General features: G+C 43.9%; 1 protein-coding gene across 3 annotated transcripts; it reads right to left on the bottom strand.

The window, feature by feature from the left end:
- Positions 1-1,049: 1,049 nt before the first annotated feature.
- On the bottom strand, positions 1,050-13,883 carry HSD3B1 (hydroxy-delta-5-steroid dehydrogenase, 3 beta- and steroid delta-isomerase 1). Of its 3 annotated transcripts, none has more exons than XM_027730377.2 (5): positions 13,856-13,883; positions 13,368-13,590; positions 9,078-9,242; positions 6,188-6,940; positions 1,050-1,308 (listed from the first exon to the last, which is right to left on the bottom strand). In XM_027730377.2, the coding sequence occupies exons 2-5, from the start codon at positions 13,519-13,521 to the stop codon at positions 1,139-1,141; spliced, it is 1,242 nt and encodes a 413-aa protein (XP_027586178.2). In that variant the 5' UTR covers positions 13,522-13,590; positions 13,856-13,883; the 3' UTR covers positions 1,050-1,138. The 3 variants fall into 3 exon arrangements, with proteins under 3 accessions (XP_027586178.2, XP_027586180.2, XP_027586183.2); XM_027730379.2 differs by lacking the exon at positions 13,856-13,883 and adding an exon at positions 13,721-13,808; XM_027730382.2 differs by lacking the exon at positions 1,050-1,308 and having other exon boundaries at positions 5,052-6,940.
- Between the last annotated feature and the right edge of the window lie 1,460 nt (positions 13,884-15,343).

Genomic DNA, 15,343 nt, shown 5'->3' with positions numbered 1-15,343 from the left:
ACATATTTTTCAGGTAAAGAGATCATTGTTGCTCTTGGTTTCCTACATAACAGAGGCTGTTATGTAGGAAATGTTTCACATTTTCTTTCTGCACCAAGCCTATGAATTGAGCCAAAGCTTTTTTAAAAAAAAAAAATTAAAATGCAGATTTGATTTAAAGATCGTAGTTGAGAAAGTAAACATTTATTCTGTGATTTTTATCATTTAGTCTATATTGATTTATTTAATGTCATAATGTAAAATGAAAACGTGTAAATCAGACTTTATCTAATAATAAATCAAAACTTTTATCATTATTTGAAATCTGCAATGCACTCAGAATACCAGTGTCACGCTTGTCTGACAAAATGAATTCTTCATGAAAACATGCTATTTGACATTTACTATCCAACTGCCCTCCATTGACTATAGCCTATATTAATGATACCAGTGTCAATCAAGTATTTATGATACTGACATGATAGCCACTTTTGCTTCTGTCCCTCTGGCACTTCTTCAGTATTCCTAAATTTATGAAAAATATACATTAATAGAGTTCCTGTTCCCTTTTAGCAAGCAAAACTCTCTGTCCTCTCTAGTGGCAAATTATTTAACAGCAAGTGGTGGTCTTTAAACTTAGCTTTTTGCACCTGCTGGAACCAGAAGTCGTTAATTTGTCTGTAGCATGTAATTATCGCTGCCATATCTTTGCTACTTCTTCCTTTTCTGCATACCTGTAGGTAAATAAACACCTTTCCAGCAAAGGAACCTTAACTTTTTTCTTTTCCAGTGTGTTTACAGAAGCAAAATTTTTCTTACTGACTGCTACCCTGCTGACAGTGGAGCTTCATTGATAACCAATAGTTTGCTTTACTGATTGCCAAACAAACTAATTAAATTATATGAATGGTACTGGTCAGCTAACTTAAAAATAATAAGCCTCTTACGGATCAAGTATATTTTGGTTGCCATTTTGCTAACCTGCCAGGTGTAAGAGTATATAAACAAGCAGCTACAAATTAGAGTGAAGTGTAAATGTGCAGCAAATCAGCCACTCTGCAGATAGTGTGCCTGTTCTCAGAGTATCTTTATTAGCTTGTGTTTGTTATTGGGTAACAGCATGCACAGGCTCTCTCTGCTGAGCAGCAGAGTAACGTGTTCAGGTACCCATTCCCTCAGGATTTCGGTATTTTTTATTACAGGCACTCCACCACTTTGAGCAGACACCTGAAGTGAAAGACAACACAGATGCAAACCCAACGGTGTTCAGGGTGTGTGGGTGCTTGGATCCATCTCTCCACTTCACCTTCTGCTGGCCCTCCCTGCACCCTAGCACCAAGAAAAAAACAAAGAATTAATTAGAGGCATAAAAATCCCCACCACACCACAAAAACACAACTAAAAATAAATAATGTAAGCCTTATGTTTTCCTTCCTTTCCTGCTGTCAGGCAGGTTTTGCACCAGCAGGTGCTACAGGGAGCTGGATACAGCACCAGGGGGCTGCGAGAAGCTCAGCACAGGGAGCCCTTTCTGCAAATTGGAGTATCTTCACCATGTTTGGGGTTTTGCCCTCGCCTCGAGGTCTTATTTCACACTGGGGCATTGACCCACCAGCTGCTTGTGGCACTGGGCACCACCAGCCCCCTGACCTGGCAGCTCTCCGGGAAGTGCTTCCTGTGTCAGCCCCCGAGGGGAGCAGCAAGAGGAGTGGGCCAGGAGGGAGCCACCATCCTCCTGCCCAGGCCCAACATCAAGGCTTCTCTCAAACACTTTCCCCACTGTGTTAACACTGGAGCTGAGGGAAGCACCCACGAGGCTGGTTCCCCTCAGGCTGCACTCCCACCCCACTGCTGTGGGGCAGAGTTTTCTTCACTTGGGTGGCAAGGCAAAGGGTCCTCCTCCCTGCCCTCCATCCTCTGGGGACTGTGTCTGCCATGCAGGATATGCACAGCTCAAATTTACTATGTGGTGGGATGAGGGATGGGGCAGTGATAATGCTGGGGCAGCCTGCAGGTTGAAGAGTATCCTCCCAATGGAGTGGTTGTCTAGGTGGTAATTCCTGCTGTTCTGAAGTCTGCTTCAGGGTTCATTCACAGTTGGTCTCCAGAAGGAAGAAGAGCAGGAGCTGTGCATGGCCATTTTCAAGGCAGGGAGGGGATCTCCCCACCAACATCCCCAAAGGCGAGGAATATATCAAAGTGATTCACTACATTTGTAACATAAAGCCAACAAAGTCACTTCTCTGTTGAGTTTGCAGGCAAGTCCAGGGTATCATTAGTCATCAGAGATTAAGGATGGGAACAATTCTAAATCCCTGTGTGAAGAACAGGTGTTGCCCTCTAAGTCCAACCTTAAACTAGCCTTTAGTAAAGACTCACAGTCTTCAAGTCCTTATGTTGCTTTCTTGCTGAGCACTCCTGCTGGCTTCTTTAAGATGAGGAGGTAAATAATGGGAATGAAGATGAAGGTCCCCTGGCAGACAATCCTGAGAACGTGAAACAATATGAGACATTGCCAGAGGCATCTGAAGATAATGCTTTCCAGAGATGTAGAAAGGTAGAGGCCTGTAAGAACCAGCACATGCCAGAGATGCACCAGAGAGCTCTCTGGGGAGAGACAAGATGATGGTATTCATCTAGAACAGGCTCTTGAGGGCCTCAGTGTCATTCTTCTCCACCCAGAAGATGCTATAGGTGACAATCACTCTGGATATATGAGTCAGACATCAAATCTTTATCAGTGTGAGGTATCCCAGACAGAGAAACCCCACAAATGCCCCAAATGTAACAAGGATGTCAGGCGGAGCTCTGATTTGATTAAACACCAGAGAACTCACACAGGTGAGAAGCCCTTCATGTGCAGAGAGTGGTTAGCTCCCACTGGACTCCCACAGAAAAATACACACAGGAGAAAAACCCTACTCTTGTCTTGAACGTGGGAAAAGCTTCAAGTGAAACTCTCACTTGGGGAATCACCAAAAAAACTCACAGTGGTGAGACTTCCTTCAAATACATGCAATGTGGAAAAGGCTTCAGGGATTTCTCAGCACTCAGCATCACAAAACCCACACGGCTGAGAAGCCCTGTGTGTGTTCCCAATGTGGGAAGTGCTTCAAACAAAGCGCTTACCCCAACAGGCACCAGTGAGTCCACACAGGAGAAAACCTCTTTATGTGTGCTGAGTGTGGGAAGTGTTTCGAAAACAAGACACACCTCAAATAGAACTGGAAATTTCACCTGAAATGGACAGCAGGACAGCATTTCTCATGAGTCTATGAGCATTGGTACATCACCTTTAAAAAAACCCTCAATTATTAATTCTATGGTGTGAATAAAAGAAGGAAGAAATCACAAAGGCGAGAAGAAGGTCTCTGTCATAGTATGAATACCTTGCTGATGAGGTGGGAGGGGGTGTTAGAGAAGAAACATAAGTGGGGAATAAGCACCCTGTCAGCAGGAGTGGCTTGTCATGGGGATTGAAGGAAGGGATGTTGTATCAAGAAATAGGAAAGAAGCTCAGCAAAGAAGGAATTTAGCATTTATAAATCTGACTGTTGGGCGCAAGGCTCCTGGAGACGTTAAAAGGTCCCACTGTCTTACTGAGAAGGCAAAAATGGCAAAGTAAACTCTGGCAATGGGAGCTTGCATTTGGGAAAGAAGTCACTAAACTGCAGAAGAAAAATTGTCCTCTATTCTCTCTGGCAGCATCTGTGGATATTTTAGGACTTCTGTTAAACCTGGGGAAAGATGTCCCAGTTTTCTAGTATATGTTGTAATATTCCAGCTCTTTGATGTGCTAAGTGCCTTCCCCTATTAAATAGCAGCTTTGCTTCTGTTGTTCTCTCCCTTCCTTTCCTGCTCTATTTCCATGTGCCTGGATTGCCCTTTCTACTCCTACTTCAGTGACAGACACGTGGCTGCACCCCTCACTTTGGTCTCACTGAACATTAGGATGAAATATAATTAGCCTAGGAAAATGATGGATGTTACTGTGTTAAACACCTTTTTGCTTTTCTAAGTGGTGTTTGATAACCACCTTCAGCAGTGTTTTGTCTTATAAATCCTGAGAGCCTTATTCAACCCTGGAGGCAACTGTGTATATGTAAATACATGGACCTGACCTGTAGCTTTACTAGTAGCACTCAGAGGGCTGTGAATTCTGTGTACTTGGGAGTGTTTTGGAGGCTTGTGGCCAGCTCAGAGCCTTCTTCCCAGAAACAGAGTGAAAGCTGGCAACTGGAAAGGAACAGGGTATGAGTGGTGGTGACTGGAGGCCCATAGACTGCAAACAGAGAGGCCCAGAGGGGAATGGAAATGGAAATAGAAATGAAGAGTTCTGGAGGGGAGCAGAGTACGTACAGAGGTGAATGGAAAGGAGGCTTTTGGTGAGAAAAGGAGGCAATGAAGTGCGCTCTTGGCAGGATTGCACATGACACCAAAGTGGGGGAAACAGCTGACAGGCTTGAAGGCAAAGCTGCCTTTCAGAGCTACAATGTGGGCTGGAGGAATAGGCCCACAAAAACCTGACAGAATTCACCAGGGACCGATGCAAAGTCGTGTGCTGGAGCTGGGGCTGACTGGCTGGGGGAAGCTCTGCTGAAAAAATCTGCAAGTCTTGGTAGACATCCAGCTGGATGTGAGGGAGCACTGTGCTTCAGCAGCAAAGGTGGTGGAACAGTATCCTAAGCTATGTCAATGGGAGCATAGCCAGCAAGTAGATGGAGGGCAGTGATTATCCCCCTCTACTCAGCAACATTTTGACATAATACAATGGAGGGAAACAGAGTGGGCTCAACGGAGATTGGAGGGGAAAAAATACCCGAGAGGAGTGGAGCGAAACAGGGTGTGCATAGAGGGGTAGTTCTATTTTGCTGAGTGTTTACAAGGCCTTCAGTGGACGACTGGAAAACTTATCTCTGTGTCCTCAGAATATGACTGGAAGTTCTGGTGTCTGGTATTGAACTACTTCAGCTCTTACACAGTTAACCAAAGATGTTACTAAAGCAAATAGTAATATTTGCACTGGGACTATCCAATGTCTAGGACACTGAATAATTGAACTCAGCACAGACTTTAAGTCGTCAGCATCTCTGGAATTGTGATTTATTTACATTAGTACTGAGTCAGGTAAAATGTTTCTGTTCACACCATCCTGAACAGAACAGAGAAATTCCCATCTCTTAGAGTTGTTTTCAACAAGTGGGACATACACTGAAGAAACAAACACTGGATGACATCTGCTTGTTCAGACAAGATCTGCATTTTTGGCCTGAAAGTCAAGTTACACATTCTGCAGAAATTCATACGGCCATCAGAGTAGAATGGGAGCAGCACATGTGCACCTATCTGCTAAGGTTAGCCTTTGTTCCCAGCTGAAACCTGGTAATTGCATGATTTTTTTCAGCACTGTTTACTTTTTCTCAGTGTTCACAAATACTTTGACTCTGCAAAGGACCAAGGCTGTCCTGTAGTATTTTTCTCCCTTTCATTTTCTTGAAGCTGTTTGCTGGACACCCATCAGATTTATTGCAAAATTTGTAACTAGGAAAATGAGAATTTACAAGGAAGTATTAACCTGACCAAATTTCCCCTTCTCTCCCTCCACATACTGTCCTTACTGAAACTGTATTGCACTTTTGGCCTCACAATGCATACAGGGCTCAATGTTTGACTGTCAGGTGAATGGCACAACACTTAAAAACTTGTAACAGCTTTTGCAATCAAGTGGCTTCTGCCTGCTGTATGTTTGGTAAGGCTGGCAAGCGGCGCTGAGTGAATAGGGTGTAGCTGAGTGGCACATATTTGTAAAGAGAAATCATAGTTCTAGGAAAAGTTGTGCTTTGCTGGAAAAGGTGGCTTGGAGTGAAAGAAGGGTTGATGTGTTCATACCGTGGATTTTGTGGAATCTTACGAAAGTCAATCTTTGTGCTGCAAAGATGTAGAAGTGTGTGTGGACTATACAGTAAAGTTACCCTCATCAGCCTGTATTTGATAAGCAAACGAACATTTCACTTTTATTTATTCTGAGGGTGGGGGTGGGGCAGTGGGCTGTTACACAAAGTATTCTTTTAAATGCTTTGTAGTCATCTGCTCTCCTCTAGCTCAAGGCCCTACTTGTTTAGCTGGGTTTCAGCTTCTCTTTAGGCTTAGGCAGCATTGCTTTGCAAGTACAGCCTTCGCTGGGGGATCACAGAGGCAATCCACTCACCAGTACACTGCTTGGCCTCTTCCCACGTGTAGCGGGGCACATAGCCAAAATCCTTTTGTGCTTTTCTATAAGAAAAGGTGAATGGAGTATTCAGGAGGGTGACCAGGTGACGGTTGGTGGAGGGGATGTATCTGACAAAGGGCCGGAGCAAGAAGCTCACGATCTCCAGCAGCAGTGAGAAGTAATACAACATTGTCAGAGGCATGGGGAGCTTGGGCTCGATTCCAAACCCTAGGTCCTTGGTCAGCTCGTAATTTAGATCCGCATAGCTCATGTGAGGAGTGTCATCTGAGATGTAGTAGAACTTCCCCCTGACATGCTTGGCTTTCTGCGGGACTCTCAGGGCTTTGGCCGCCTGCACATGTGCCCAGGCGATATTCCCCACGTACACAGGGTTCACCAAAGCCTCCTTCCTGGAGAAGCGCAGGTAGACATTTTGGTTCAGCAGGCACTTATCCAGATGACCCTGAAGAAACGGACATCCTTCTCCAAAAATGTACATGGATCTCAGGGCACAGGTCATCAGTGTGCCGCCATCCTTTAGCACCTGGCCATCTGCTTTCAGCACAGAATCCTCTGCCAGTCTCTTACTTTGGGCATAAGGAAATTTCGATATGCTCTCATAAGCTGTATCTTCATCACCATTGAAAATTGGGTCACCTCTGCAGTTTGGGCCTGTCACTTCTATGGTACTGGTGTATATGAAGTGCTGGACATTACAGCGGACACATGCCTCCAGCAGTAGCTGAGTACCTTCAAAAGTGAAACATGCAAGTCAATCTAGAGCTCCCAAAGTAGGAAAAAGAGGGCTTTTTAGATCAGAAACAACATCTCTGGCCTGAGCTTGGTCAGATCTCCTCTCTCTGCAGCTTGAAGAATCCTGTCCTGAACTGAGAAGTACGTTAAATGAAACCAAACCTGTTTAGATTATATTTCATTACTTTCTTTATTCCCTTCCTTTTAAAAATTTGCTTCCCTACCTTCCTAAAAAGATATTTTTGCACTGAGGCATTGTGTGGCATGTGACAGAGAGGAAAGCCCTGCATCAGGCCGAGTTTAACTTGTTTGCTTCTGTTCTGCTTTGTGAGCATCCACATCTGATTTCTCGAAACATTTGTATTATAAAAGCTCTATTTTCTAGGAGAAACAAAACTTTTGTCCTGCAAGCCTATGAAGTACATAGCAGTCTTGGCTGGTCAGAAAGCCAGAAGAGCATCAGAGTGAAAGTGGAGGGAAACAGGGAAAAGAGGACAGCAGTATTTACTGACTGAGCTCAGGGTCAGTTTGCTGTGGGAGAAGGACTGGTGCGTGCTTTCATTCTAGCAAATGTTATCAGTAACCTTCACTGACCCAGTGGGCTTTTTTCATCCATGGGTAGGGAAGGGGGGGTCAGAGCTTACAAAGCTTTCTGGTTTGGGGACACTTGAATATTTGCTTGATTGTTTTTGTTGGGGTTTTTTATTATTATTTTTCCCCAGGGATTTAGGCAACACATTCTGCTGTGAAAAAAGTGATTGCAGCAGCAGTAGAGTCATAAAGACAGAGCTTTACAAATCCTCTTTCTGAACTACCAACCCTGTATATTTTCAAACTACCCAATGCACAGGTTTCCAGGAACTTGGCTCTCTGCTCTTCCTCCTGGCAGGGACCTAAGAGGCTGCCCACTGGTCTCTAATTTGTGGTCACTGACAATTTGTGGCTTTGACTGAGCAGAAATGAAAGGTTCTGGAAGCAGAAGATACTGGCAGTAAGTCAGGCTAAAACAAGTAAAATACCATCTCACTCTTTTTAAGGTGCATGTAAGAGACAACTCGACTACAAAGAATTCTCTCTTACTCTGAACACTGGTGAGTAGCCAATATTTGTAAAGTGGTGCCTGTAGAGGTATGTTCCTTATTTTTCTGTGAAGAGGTCCTGTATCTGTGGGAGAGAGGAACAAAGAACTGGGAAAACTATCCATATAAACAAGAACATCTTCCCCAAATCTTCCCCAAGTTGCTGAAGCAACACAGCCGGGGAGGTTCAGCATGCATACAGGTTGGGCAGTACCAGTTCTCTGAAAAGCATAGAGAATTTTGGGATCACAGAGAGGGGGGTGAAGTTGTTCTTTTAGGAAACACATTTAAATTTCCTGGCAACTGATGCTACACAGGCCATTCCTAGGCCAAAACTTTCCCCTTCATCTGATCTTTTCAGGAAGAACAGGGGTTCCTCAGTAGAAGGGGAGACCCCATCAATGAGTCACTGAAACCCCTCCCTCCCACAGCTTTGAGTTTGTTGGGGAATTTTTAGTTATAAACTCAAGGTGGGAGAGCACTTGTTCCTCTCAACTGCCTTCTTGCACACCCAGACCTTATGACAAATGGAAGGAAAAGAAGAAAAGGAAGAAGAAAAAGAATAGGAAGCAAAGAGCCACAGACTCTGGGATGTTATCGATGCAACATTGCTGTAACTGCAGTGTTTGTAAAAACTGAAAAACGTACACAGGGCAGGGATGCTACGTGGAGAGGGAGAATAAGAACTGATTTCTGAGGTGGGCATTGGGATTTCAGAGGTGAATTGATTTCAGAAAGTTCCACTGAACATGGGCTTGTGACTATAGCCACTGAAGGCAGAGTCTGTGCAGATCTCAGGATGGGCATACGTAAGTATTGCCAAGAGTGAACGATCCAGCAGTACCCTGCAGCGGGAGACTGGGTGTGGAGAGGCCCAGAACTGCATAGGGCTGCATGTACGCACGCTTTGCACTCTTAGGTATGCCTGTGCAAGATGCAGAACAACACAGTTAGCTTGGCTCAAGGTAAACACACATCAGGTGCTCCCTTTCCTGAGCAGATGGTGATCAGGACATAGTAGGCACGGGTTTGAGAAAGTTGCTTCACCTGCTCACCTGTCACATTGACTTCCCAGAGCAACTTCTTCTCTATGAGGCCCAGGGTGTCGATGAGGGAAGCCGTGTGGATGACGAGGGAGACCCCCTGACAGGCACGGTGCAGGAATGTCACATCTCGGATGTCCCCTTCCAGGATTTTCACCTCAGTCTTAACCTTGAACTCTGCAAGAGCAGCAGAAAATGAAGCAAAAGAGTTTACAGGCATCCTAAGAAAAGCACTGAAAGGAGTGGTGAAGCATTGACCCTGGCTGGCAGGTGCTGACAGTCCCAGCACAGGAATGATATTTTAAGGCTGGTGGAACAGGAGGCATTTTCCAATAACTGTATTTTCAAGTGCTAATGGCAGTGCTATAAAGGTCTATGTTGCATTACCTACCACATATTTGGAGCCAATATTCAACACATTTCTTTCTTTTTTATATTTAAAGAGAAATATTTTCCACTGATAGCAAGATTCCTTCAGGTGTGACTATTTTAAAGTTCAAAGGGGAGTAGCTTTGGCTACCCGTGTCCTGAAGACTGTGTGGCTATAGATGTGTTAACCCAAGCCAGGCGCTGCAAGCTCCTGTCTTCAAGGTGATGAATGATCTCTCTCCACCCACAGCATGTGAGCACAGAAATGTGTTCACACCTACTTTCTTCCCCTTGACCTTACCCATATTGCAGCTCTTCTAGTACATCACATGCAGTTCTGACACATCTTTTTCTTGTACATTCACCAGGACTTATTGTGCTTTTTCCAGCTCTAGCTCTGGCTCCATTTCAGCATCTGTGCTGTGGGGTCATTTTTAGTATGTACATCTTATCTGAACTCTCAAGACTGTTCTCCTGAGCTATCTCAGCCCTGGCTTGCTTTAACTCCTGATTTTTAAGCCCTCTCCCTCCACAGCAGCTAATGTGTATGACCCTGGTCAGCTCTAGGTCTCAGAGCCATCCTTGCCCTACATTGTGCTGAACAGAAGCATCTTTTCTACAGCCCAGAACTACACCAACAAATGAGCCAGCACAAGATGATCACTTGGAGACATTTACAGTCTGAGCCAATGCTGCTCTCCTGGGAATTCAACTGGCCTGGCTGCAGCAATGCCATGAGAGAGGAGAGGACTTTCTCAACATGACCTACAACTTTTAAGGAGGTGGTGTCATTACAGCAGGTCTTCTCGGAGACTCTGCTGTGGTTGCACTAGATGGCTCCCCAGGCGCAGCTGCTGGGGAAGGACTCTACAGCACAGGCAGATCCTCTGTCTTACTCCATAATCAAATGCCCCTTTTAGATAAGAGAAGAACCTGATCAATTTGTACAGCTTTTAGCCTCAGCCACGTCTGAAATCTTGTGCATCACCAGCTCCAAAGCAAGTAGTATTTCATCCCGTGTCTTTATTATGAAACACTGAGAGAGGTAGCTGTTGGGATCTGGAACTGAGTGGGAATATCTTTAGGCATGCCTGTAAACTTCTTAGCTTGAATTTCTTAGTGTTCTTTTAGATAGGACCTAACATCTGTGAGGTGAAGCGTGGGGGAAGGCATTCCTCATGAGAGCTCTCCATTTTCCTGATTAACTGGATGGTTCATTAAAATGGTCTACTTCGTGTATTCATGGGAGAAAATTTAAAATTGCATCTTATTTTAATTTGTAAAGAGTAAAACAATTTATTTGCTTCTTTAGCTCAGAGAAGCTGAAATGTTTATTCTGTCTCCCTTTCAGCTACTTGGATGTTCAGCTACTTTTTTCCACACTGCCTTTCTGTTTTGAATGCCCCGATAAAGGCAAATTAATGTCTGCAAGGTTGAGCAAAAAGATAGCAATTTTTCCTCAGAAAGAGTTCTGGAAAAAACCCATCACATTCCTTCTCCCTTTACTTTCCTTCTATTTTGGATCAGTGTTGGGTTAGCAGTGCAAAACCATTCAATGCTCAAGTATCACACAACCTATAAATGTGTCTCTGAAAAATGACATGAAAAGAGGGTTCAGGGAAGGAGGGAAGAGATGTGCAGAGGGGTGAGATAAGGACAAGTGAGAAATCCTCTTGAGAACAATACTGGAGTTCTAACTTCGCCAGAAGTGCCAATGCAGTAGTGAACAAAAAAAGAATTGTGTTAAATGGAAGACCAGGAAAGGTAGAAAGATAAATCTGAAGTGGGGATTGGATGTAGGAAACCCAAGGCACCGAACTACTGTGTTCAACCTGACGTTCATTCTCAGCCACACAATGTCACTGGGTAGACTCCAGCTCACAGCACTTGACATTAATTGGATCATCCTGAACTCCTCAGGGCTGTGGAAGAATGCTAATGCCACTATTCTACATAGATTGAATGCAGTGGTCAAGGTCTCAGCAGGAATGTTATTTGGTCGAAAGAGGAGTGTCCCTGAGTGTCTCCTGGCACAAGGAGCTGTAACTTGCACATACTCTTCTGTCTCTGCCCTGACTCTGCAAAGAGATTACAAGTTCAAGGTGCTCAAGAGATTAGTGAGAAAAAAACCCACTCAGCTCTGCTCCTGGCTATTCAAGAAATCCAGATAACACCTGCTAGCAAGCAAAAGCCTCCACAGTAAAAATAATGCAGGTCAGAAGACTCCAGCCCTACAGGTTTTGTAGCAGCCCTGCACTTGGAATAGGAGTCACTGTGATAGAGAAGAGCTTGAAAGGGATTGGCAGGGCAATATTTCAGGTAGTCCCAAGCACAGGCTCTGGTAGGACACTTGAGGAGATGTAGCCACAAGTGCTGATCCAGACAAAGGAACTGCCAGTCAAAGTGCAGCGGTTCAAGTCTGTTTAAGCACATCTGGAATACCAGCCTATGGTTCCTACTACAAGTTTATGGGGGAAAAAATGCTTTGATAATTGATTTTTCTCCACCTCCTGTGCTGGTCAGATAAGCAGCAGGAATTTCAAAAGAATAGGAGAGAGGGTGTGTGGGCAGTGCTCAGTGGAGGAGGAAGGGAGGATAAGAAAAGAGGGCAGAAAGCTTGCCTATTAACAAAAAAAGAAAAAATAACAGGGAAACCTTTGCTGCAGCTCAGCCAAGATTGTGCCCACACAAACAATTGTTTTCACTCCCTAGGATTGTCCTCACAAAGCTCTTCTGGCCCAAAGCAGCGCAGATGCCTCTGTTGCTGTCCTGCTGCATCAGTGCTAAACTACACACACTCTGGCTTCCTCAGCCTCTACTACAGCTGCAGGTTTTGTCTCTGTGGAAATGCTCTGAAAATCAGAGTAGGAAGGGCTGCTGCAAGGCTCAGAGCCATCTAGCAAAGAAGTCTCAGTTCTATAAAATGATCATAAAGGCTTGTACAATTTATACCAGGTTTATGGTGCACTGTTACTATTCTTTGATGATGTTTAAATGATTTATAGAAAGATTGAGGCTCTTTAGCAAATCATATGAAGATATTCCAAAAGGGTTCACATATGTGTATAGAAAAAGAAGAGTCCTGAGGTGAAGATGTGATGAAGGAAAGCATTAATAAGTAAATGTAATGTAAGGACTTAAGACCTTGATTGAATTTTGGTCCCTCTATGCCTTTTTATAGATGTGCTCAGTATCTCAGGAAATGGGACATTTAAAACAATACTCTGAGCTGCTTTCCCTGCCACAGACTGTTTCTAACACTGGACATATCACTCATTTGTGCTGTCTCCAATCCATTCAAGAAGCCAGAGTCCTTCCTTGCACTTTGCAAAGGGGTCCTGTCTCTTCTGCGCTTAGCACAAGTGTTCTGCTCTCCGGAAAACTGTGGTAATGTTAATAACAACAATTTTTAAAATACCTCCTCACAGCTCTCAGTCAGAAGATCACTATTAACCGAACTAACCAAAGGTTGAAGAAAACTGTTAGAATTTACACCCACAACTTTGTCACTGCATTCTAGTCTGGCATATCAGAGCCCAGCACAGCATGCTCTGGATAACACTGCCCTCCTGCTCAGTATAGCAAAGCTTGTGTTTTCCTTTCTCCTGAGCCAAAGAGTGAGATTTTTACATTAATTTTGCTCTGTGGGTTTTGTTGTAATAGAGACCAGGTTGAAGACAGCCTGTTTACTGAATGAACAGTCTCTCTCTCCCAATCTAGAGAAACCTCAGTGCCTGACAAGGAGAACTCTTGTTTTCATTTTACATCTGATTTCTGAACTGGAGGGAGAGGGAGGGATAAAGCAAGACTTCCTTGAAATAAAACTTCTATCTGCAAAGCTGGTTTGAAGGAGAGGATAAGACCTCCAGGCTATCCATGTGAGACAGCAACACATATACCTGCAACACACAGTCCTCATGAAATGGTACTTACTTTCAAATCTGCCAAGTGCTTCCTCACTAAAGGCTTTGTCCAGCAGTCTGATCTCAGCCAGAGCCTCCTCTTCTTCCAAAAGCAAGCGGACAATCCTCTGGCCAAGAAATCCTCCTGCTCCTGTCACCAGACAGCTTACCCCAGCCAGGGACATTGCTCTGGGTTGCTCCTTGGTGTCAAACTGGCTGTCTCTTGAGCTTAGGCAGGCTGGTTCACCTCCTGCCTGAGGGAATGAACATATGACATCAACCTCTGGAGTCTTTACAAATCAAAGGATTTTACCAGAAGGAGAGACTAATGAAAGACAAACTCTAATCTCTACAATAAGCAACAATATTTTAAGCATGTCTCACTTTTGCTAGCTATTGCTATTCAGCAGTAGCTTACAGATTTTTTTCATGCAAAGGAAGAATACTTTAAAACTACTGTAAGTGAATTAAATTAACAAATCAGAAAATGCTCAAAATCAACTTCAATGCCAAACAAACCCCACAAAAATCTGCCTCAATCCTTGGTTCCACCTCTCTAACACGCAGAAGACTGTGGGGGAGATTTGCCTGTATTTATACACTGCAGAGCACTACCTCACTCATTTTGCTCCCCCTCCCTCTTGAGTGCCTCCTTTGCTGCAAAAGAATGTGATGCTTCCATACCACCACCACCACTCCTCACAAAGAGGAGAGCTCTGGATGCAGTGAGGTCTAAGCCCTAAATTCTAGGAGAGTAAACGCTCATGCTGATAATTCTCTCTAGCTTCACTTTCTTGTGTAATACAGTGTCAACATGGAGGTAGGGAGCATTAGAATTAAATATAAATAGCAGGAGTAGCTATTTAGAGTGGTTTGAGGAGCAGACTCTATTTTTTGGGTAGTGTGCTTCCCCATTATAGCATGGGCTCCTCACTCTGTGCAAAATCAAAAACTAACCTCTGGGATTTTGTGTTTGTACATGGATTTTGTATACTACAGGCATTCAAGGTGATGAAATGGTTTAATGTACCATCAAAGACAAATTAAAGCTGCGGGAGATAAAGATTCACCTCTGGAAATGTCTGGTGTGAGTGTACCTAATTAAAACAAGGCTGCTTGTTCCTCTGCAGTGAGCTGTGTTGTTTACATGTTCAAAACACAGGGAAAAGGCCCAGGTATTTCCTGCTTCTCCAGTTCTAGCAAAACTCTTTTCTAGTGTGAGACCAGAGCAGGGTTTAGGCATTAGCCTGAAGCTCCTAATACCTGCACTGCCTTCCTGGGTCTGTCAAGACATGCTGGCTGCAGCTCAATTTTCTCTCTCTCACACACAGGGATAGACAGACATCCCTGCTGAAGTAAGATGATAAATAGGTAGCTACCTTAAGAGATAAGGAAGCTATGAAGAAGCCCGGCAACACAATTAATTAGGCTGAAATCACCGGAAAATGGGTCACTGATTTTGGGCACAGCTGGAATGAATATCTAAAAATGTTTTGCTTCCATTCACACGACTAACTGCTAAGCTCCCTTTTTTATTCTATCATAGATTTTGTTCACTCATTAAAGAGAACCCTGGAGAAAAGCTATAGAAGAAGCATCCCCACATTGTTATTTTTTTAGAGCAAAACTGGGCCTGCAAGGGACAGGAGGAGAGCGAAACCATTTCTGTTGGAGGAGAAAGGTTTCTAGCTGACACAGATGACAAAGTTTTGGCAACTGTTTCAATCCTAGCATCCTTGAAAATCCTTTCCTTACACTAACAAATCTTTTAAAAAAAATTGTTATCAGTGCTTCTTTCCTTGGCTTTTCACGGGCGGGACCTTGACATTGTATGTTCTTATCAGAAGCTGCTGCAAATTAATTTTGTGCACTTTGCAAGGCAAAATAACTGGTCAGAGCCTGCTGCTGCAAGTGATGTTCTCTGTAACAGGGCTTTCTTTTTTCTTTTAGGAAAGAAAAAAAATGCCTTAAAGAGGCATTATAAAACCAGACAACACAGCATAGCCT

This window comes from Pipra filicauda, unplaced genomic scaffold (assembly GCF_003945595.2).
Source record: "Pipra filicauda isolate LSUMZ 115617 unplaced genomic scaffold, ASM394559v2 scaffold69_size3009148_pilon, whole genome shotgun sequence".
Taxonomy (NCBI): Eukaryota; Metazoa; Chordata; class Aves; order Passeriformes; family Pipridae; genus Pipra; species Pipra filicauda.
Note: the sequence above shows the minus strand (reverse complement) of the source record. Positions and strands in the feature narration are given on the sequence as shown.